The sequence below is a fragment of the Quercus lobata genome, chromosome 3 (genome assembly GCF_001633185.2).
Source record: "Quercus lobata isolate SW786 chromosome 3, ValleyOak3.0 Primary Assembly, whole genome shotgun sequence".
NCBI lineage: Eukaryota > Viridiplantae > Streptophyta > Magnoliopsida > Fagales > Fagaceae > Quercus > Quercus lobata.
In genome coordinates, this window is record NC_044906.1 from 41,079,966 (window position 1) to 41,087,398 (window position 7,433).

A 7,433-nucleotide genomic window follows, 5' to 3' on the forward strand; every position below is an offset into this window, starting at 1 on the left:
TATGGGCAATGAGAAGATTGCAGCAAGCACCTTTAGAATGGGGCTGCCTAAGGACTTCAAGCTTTATGAGTCGCTGACGAGGAAGCTTCTTGAGGATATGAGGTAGCTTATAAGGCACATTGAGGAGTACAAATACTTAGAGGATGACCGGCTACAGAACAAAGGTAAAGCCCCGGTAATGAGTCGTCCTCGGTAAGGTGGCTTTCAGTCAAGGCCCCAAAGGGACTTAAGGATTCAAGAACCGGAAGCACAAATGGGGGAAGTAAACGCAATGTTCAAGGAGTCGGTGCACAAGATTGTAGACCAAATCAAGAACGAGCCATACTTTAGGTGGTCGAACAAGATGGGGGGTGACCCTTCCAGGAGGAACCAGAACTTGTACTGTACTTACTATAGAGATAAGGGGTATACCACCGAGCAGTGCCGAGTATTGAAAGATCATCTTAGGCAATTAGTGAAATCAAGGTATTTGAAGGAGTTTGTGGTGGATTCAGGGAACCAAGGTACTGGGGAAGGTGCACATTAAAGGGGGAATCCTCTCCTACCCCAATTAGGAGTGATCGAGGTCATCTATGCTGCCCCAACGGGTACTGCTAGGAGAAAAGGGGTGTTGGCTGTAGTGCCAGTAGAAGATTGCTCGAGCAAGCAACCGTCCGAGAAGAAGATGAAGTTCACACGAGAGCCCATTGCTTTCAACGACGATGACTTAGAGGGCAAAATTCAGCCGCACGATGATGCCTTGGTGGTGACGGCCCGAATAAATGGTTTCATAGTGAAGAAGGTGATGGTAAGCCAAGGGAGTAGGGCCGATGTTATGTACCTGGACCTGTTCAAAGGGCTTGGACTGAAGAACAAAGACCTCTTAAAGTACGATATGCCCCTGGTCGGGTTTGATGGCCAGGTGGTGATTCCTGAGGGGCAAATTTCCCTTCCCGTGATCATGGAAGGAAAGGAAGTAACAGTAGCATTTATAGTGGACGCCTCGTTTTCTCCTTATACAACGATTCTGGAAAGGCCGTGGATCTATGCGATAGGGGCAGTCCCATCCACCCTGCACGTGAAGGTTAAGTTCCGCACTGAGCAGGGCATTGTTGTAGTAAGGGTAAGCCAGCAAATGGCCAGGCAGTGTTTAATGGCTACGGTTGATTGGAAGCACAAGCAGGCCAAACAGAAGGAAACATCCGAGGAGGTCCCTTTATAGCAACTACAGGAGCCCCAAGAGGGAATGAGGGCTAGCTGCAAAGAGGAATTAATCAAAGTAAGAATACTACCAGATGTCAACAGGTATTTTCAAGTAGGGGCAAGTATAAGGGATGAGGACAGGGTGGAAACGTTATTATTTCTTATGCAGAATGTAGATGTATTTGCTTGGAGCCCGTATGAGGTGCCCAGGATGGATCCCTAATTCATAGTTCATAAGCTTAATGTAGATCCATCATTTCCCCCCAAGAAGCAGAAGCTGAGGAGGTCGGCTAAAGAACACGTTGAGGCAGTTAGGCAAGAGGTTAGGAAGTTAAAGAAGGCTGGGGCGATAAGGGAGATCTTCTTTCCGGAATGGCTGGCAAATACCGTGGTGGTGAAAAAGAATAATGGCAAAGGACCCGTTTCTTATGCCGAAGATCGATTAATTGGTGGATGCCATATATGGGCACCCTAGGATGAGTTTTTTGGATGTCTTTCAAGGTTATCACTAAATTGCCTTGGCCACCGAGGATCAATAAAAGACTGCATTTATCTCCCCTGATGTCAACTATCATTATACTGTGATGCCTTTTGGGTTAAAGAATGCTAGGGCCACCTATCAACAGATGATGACAAGAATGTAAATGAGAGGCACGACATATAGAGGATCTCCAAGGGGTGTTTGAAGTACTTCGGCAGCATAAGTTACGCCTTAATGCGAATAAATGTGCTTTCGGGGTGAAGGTTGGCAAGTTCCTAGGATATCTGATAACCAACCGAGGGGTAGAAGTCAACCTCGATCAAATTAAAGCCGTGAAGCGCCTCAAGCCGCCAAGTAATCCGAAGGAAGTACAAGTACTGACCAGCATGTTAGCTGCCTTTAACCGGTTCATTTCCAAGTTTGCTGATCACTACCGTCCATTCTACCAGCTTTTGAAGAAGTAGAGGGGATTCCAATGGAATGAAGAGTGTGTAAAGGCTTTCCATGACTTGAAAGAGTGTTTAATGCAGCCATCTATGTTGACAGCCCCAAAGCCCGAGGAGGACTTATTCATGTATCTCTCTATGTCAGATCATGCCGTGAGTGCCGTGCTTTTAAGAGATCAAGGGGTACAGCAACCCGTGTATTACATCAGTAAGACTTTGGTAGACGCAGAGACATAGTACTTGCCCCTGAAGAAAATGGTGTTAGCACTAGTGCACGCTATGAGGAAGCTGCCTCACTATTTTCAAACTCATACCATCTATGTCTTAACCGAATACCCTTTACAATCGTTGTTGAAGAGATCTGATTTCACAGGCCAACTAGCTAAATGGGGAACTCAGCTAGGATCCTTCGATATAAGGTACATGCCAAGAAGTTCGGTGAAAGGCCAAGTTCTTGCTGATTTTATTGCAGAGTTTTCCCTTAGAAATGAGATGGAAATAATTTGACATGTGGATTGTCGCCTGTGGAGGGTGTTCGTGTATGGCACTTCTAGTGCAATGGGGGCTGGAGCCAGGATTGTCATCATCACTCTAGAAGGAATACGGTTGGAACATTCTTTTTGGTTGGGGTTCAGGGCCTCTAATAATGAGGCTGAGTATGAAGCCTTGCTTGCTGGATTGAGAGCTGTACTGGATATGGGTGCACAGGAAGTCGAAATTTATTCGAATTCTCAACTGGTGGTTAGTCAGGTGTAGGGCAGTTTTGAGGTCCAAGACTCCCGAATAAAGGAATACTTACGGGTAGTAAAGTAGGTTATGACTCAGTTTACTAAGGCCAAGGTAGTCCAAGTGGCCCAGGGGCAGAACAGACATGCAGACCCTTTAACTACACCAGCGTCATCAATGACAAAGGATGTACCTCAGATAATCAAAGTGGAGCTCATAGCGCAACTGAGTATTGATGCCGCGATAGGTGTTGCAGTGGTTTCAACATCTGGGCTATGTTGGATGGATCCGATCATCAATTTTTTAGCCGAGAATCAAGTTCCAGGTGATGAGAAGGAAGCTAACAGCGTACGTCGAGTAGCTGCTCGATATTGGTTGTCGACGGATCGTAAGCTATATCGGAGATCTTTTGGAGGGCTGTATCTTTTATGTTTACACCCCGAGAAGGTTAATGAACTCTTAGCTGAGTTACACAATGGGGTGTGTGGCAGTCATGTAGGGGGATGCTCACTAGTATACCAAGCAATGACCTAGGGGTTTTGGTGGCTACAGATGCAAAAGGATGTCGCCGAGTATGTGCGGAAGTATGAATAATGCCAAAAGTATGCCCCCATAATCCACCAGCCAATAGGTTATCTGAACCCGGTTAACAACCCTTGGCCCTTTGCATAGTGGGGGTTGGATATTCTCAGCCCGTTTCCCCGGGTCACAGGTAATCGAAGATTTTTTTTTTGGTAGCTATGGATTACTTCATCAAATGGGCAGAGGCAGAGGCGTTAGTTAATATTTGGGACGTAGACGTTAAAAAGTTTGTGTGGAGAAACATAGTCATGAGATTTGGGGTGCCGGACTCTCTCATATCTGATAATGGGTTGTAATTTGATAGTAGAGCCTTTCGTGAGTTTTGCAGTGATCTTGGCATCAAGAACAGGTACTCCACCCCAGCATATCCTCAGAGCAATGGCTAAGCTGAAGCCACGAACAAGGCAATTGTGAATGGATTGAAGAAAAGGTTAGATGGTGCAAAGGGAAGGTGGGCCAAGGAGCTGCCCAACGTTTCGTGGGCATACCGAACAACACCCATGAGGTCTACAGGAGAAATTCCATTCTCCTTAACATACGGGGTAGAAGTTGTCATACCTATCGAGATAAACCTATGTAATGCCCAAGTTGCGGGATTCACCCCTGCCCAAAATGACGGATTAATGGTGGAGCGTTTAGAATTACTGGAAGAGTATCGGGAAGCGACAACTATACGGTTAGCCGAGTACCAACAAAAGCTTGCCTGGTGTTACAACCGAGATGTGAAAACAAGGGAGTTCGACGCTGGGGACCTAGTGTTGCGGAAAGTAGTGGGAAATATGTGAGACACTAACGCTGGGAAGTTAGCCCCGACCTAGGAAGGGCCTTATAGAGTTATTGCCATCGTAGGCGCCAAAGCATACTACTTGGAGGATCTAGGCGAGAGACCGCTTCCTCGGCCATGGAACATCCATAATCTAAAGAAGTTTTATAAATAAACTGTTGGCGCACATGTATGTTGAATAATATAAGGGTGATGTTTATTCATATTGCTATGCTCGCACATGGTTTTATTACTGTTAACTTGCTAGCCCCAACTAACAAACATGGGGAAAATCTAATCCTAATTTTCTAAGGATAGAAACCTGTTCCTGGTTCAATTTTCATCACCGAGTAGGTGGAAATTTTACGCTAAATTCTTCTAAGGACAGTAACCTGTTCCTGGTTCGATTTTCATCACCGAGCAGGTGGAAACCTTACGCTAAATTCTTCTAAGGACAGAAACTTGTTCTCAGTTTGATTTTCATCACCGAGCAGATGGAAATCTTATGTTGAATTCTTCTAAGGACAGAAACCTGTTCCCAGTTCGATTTTCTTCACTGAGTAGGTGGAAACCTTACGTTGAATTCTTCTAAGGACAGAAACCTGTTCCCGGTTCGATTTTCATCATCGAGTAGGTGGAAACCTTACGCTGAATTTTTTTAAGGATAGAAACCTGTTCCCAGTTCGATTTTCATCACTGAACAGGTGGAAACCTTATGCAGAATTTTTCTAAGGACAAAAACTTGATTCTCGGTTTGATCTCAATCACTGGGCAGGTGGAAACCTAATCTTAAATTTTATCCAAGGGCAGAAACCGATTCCCGAACAGACCTTCATCACCGGATGGACGGGAACCTTACATTGAGCTATTCGAAGAATAGAAACAAGCTCCCTAGCTCTATTCTAGTCATCGGTCACACAGGGAGTACGTCAAATTATTTAGGGGGCTTAAACCAGTATCTCGGATACAACCCAAATCCCGGGGAAGGTAATTACCCTACATTTTCCAAAAGAGTCAATGTATGTCAAATTTAGTAATTATCGCCGAGGAGCCAACTCTTTCTAGATATAGGTGATCTCTTCCTGGCCGGTCCCGGGAGTAAGCTACCCGATCATTTGAAATATATATATAAAAAAGGGAAAGACAATCAAAGAACATGACTGAAAGAATAACTTAGAAGCAAACATTCGTAAACACAATTAAAACAAGCAAATGAAGATTAAACCAATGTTTTGTCACCACAACCTGGTGACTCTAGGCAAACCAAACAAATAAAAGAAAAGTAAGCACGAAAAAAAAATAATAATAAAAACTAGTTAAAAACATAAGTATCAAATGGTAGGATCGGTGGGCGGGAGTTGGGCTGCTTCATCGGCTTGCTGGCCAGGGACATCCTCGGTTGGTGGTTGCTGGACTTGCGTGTCTTCAGCAGTATTGAGGTTGCTGGTGGCCTCCAGATCAACATGAGTGTCAATCGCTCTCACCAGCTCCCTCATACTTGGGGTATCCTCTTCATCAACAGTGTTGACCTGACTTTGCACGGGGGGAGAAGGAGCCAAGTATAGGATTTGCACCAGATTCCTTAATGGAGAATCATTGGGCACTCCCATAGCTTGGAGGGCTGCCAACCACCCCTCCCCTAACCCATGAGACTGGGCTTGATGGATGATAGACTCTATGGAGTTCTCGGCATCTGCGAAGCCCTCGTCGTACCATTTAGTCTAAACGGCTTCAAGGGCCGCCTTCAAGTCAGCTATCTCGTCGGCCTGGGCTAAATTTAGGTTGGCTGCCTCTACCAATTTAAGCTCTACTGCCCCCCAACTTATCCTCCACCTCTGCCAAATTTCTCTTCGCCACTAACCGAGCCTTCTCCGAAGATTGGGCCTTCTTCTCAGTAGCCTCGGTGGCTTTGACGTTCTCTTTTGTTGTGGCAGTAGCAACATCCTTCAAGGCGGTCTCTCGTTCGACATCCTCAGTGAGCTCTTCATCCTCTTGTCAAGGATGTGGGTTAGTTGTGCGGCCTGATATTGCAATGGTGGCTAGTATGAGAGAGAAAGGAATGCGTATGCGTTCAAATAAATGAAAGTAAGATGGAAAGTTACTGCTATGGTATGCCATTGTAATCGCCTTCCCAATGACTCCTCGGTTCAGTCTGAGAAGAAAGGCACGTCCTCGGGTAATAAGAGACCATGAACCAAGCTTTGGGCCACCCTCCCCTCTTGGCCCTGGGCCCAAGCCTTGATGTTGGCAGATGCTGGCAGAGGCCCGTCTCCGAACTTGAAAGTGGGTTGCCAGATAGCCTCGGGCCTAGATGAAGACGCCATGTCCATATCGACCTTGGCAGATGGTCGGGGACCACCCATCGGTTCCCGGATCATTACCTTGCCTCAGGGAGGAGTTTTTGAAGGAGCATCACTAGGAACTTTGGGAGGTTGGTCGCCAATGCGCTGTTTCTTTTTCGGACGGTTGATGCCTGGGGAAGGAGGGTGTGGTCCCCACCTTGAGGCTGGGCCGTGGGTTGAGTGCCGGGCAGAAACCGGTCAATGATCATTTTTCGCTTGTTCACCATAGCTGCGTCTTGGCTGGCCTTGGCTACATGGGCGAGGGTGTCAAGCACTTCAACGGGCTCGTGGACTTTGCGATTTTGAGATACATGCTTAGCTGATTTGTCTCGTACTAGTGCAAGGTCCTCTGTTGTAGTATATCGGGGGCCTAGGTCCTGAGCTTCACCAATGGTCAGGGAAGGCAGGAGAAAATTGGCATATCGAACGTCAATATAAGAAAGGAGGGGGTTGTCTACTGACAATGCCTGGCTGAATGCTTGCGAGGTAGAATATATCGGGTCAACGTCGAGTATCAAATGGGATACTTAGAGTTGTCCGTCCGTGTGCACAAAAATTTCTGACCTAAGTACGAAGTTAAGATCTCTCATGTGTACAACTCGGAGATCTGGTTGAAACCTTCTTCCTTCTGCAACAAATCAACAAAAAGACCAGTTAGTTTATATGCAAGCAACTAAGTAAAAGATTCAAACTTAAAGGAAATGAAGGTTCTCGGTACTGACCAACATCACACGGCGAAAATGGGCAAGGGAGTTCATCGGCAAGCCAATTGCCACTCACTCGGACAAATTCTCCTGTCGAATTTCTGTTAGAATCGGGAAGGCATGATATCAGCCGTACCCGCATATCCCTAGTTTTTAAGTAATAATCGGACCTAATGTTTCTGCATAGACTATATATGAAGTTAATAT

General features: G+C 45.9%; 1 protein-coding gene across 1 annotated transcript; it reads left to right on the plus strand.

Moving 5' to 3' along the window:
* The first annotated feature begins 253 nt into the window (after window positions 1-253).
* On the plus strand, window positions 254-2,127 carry LOC115980892. The gene is made up of 3 exons (XM_031103093.1): window positions 254-503; window positions 555-1,102; window positions 1,927-2,127. Exons 1-3 carry the CDS (start codon window positions 254-256, stop codon window positions 2,125-2,127), a joined length of 999 nt encoding a protein of 332 aa, XP_030958953.1.
* Window positions 2,128-7,433: the final 5,306 nt, after the last annotated feature.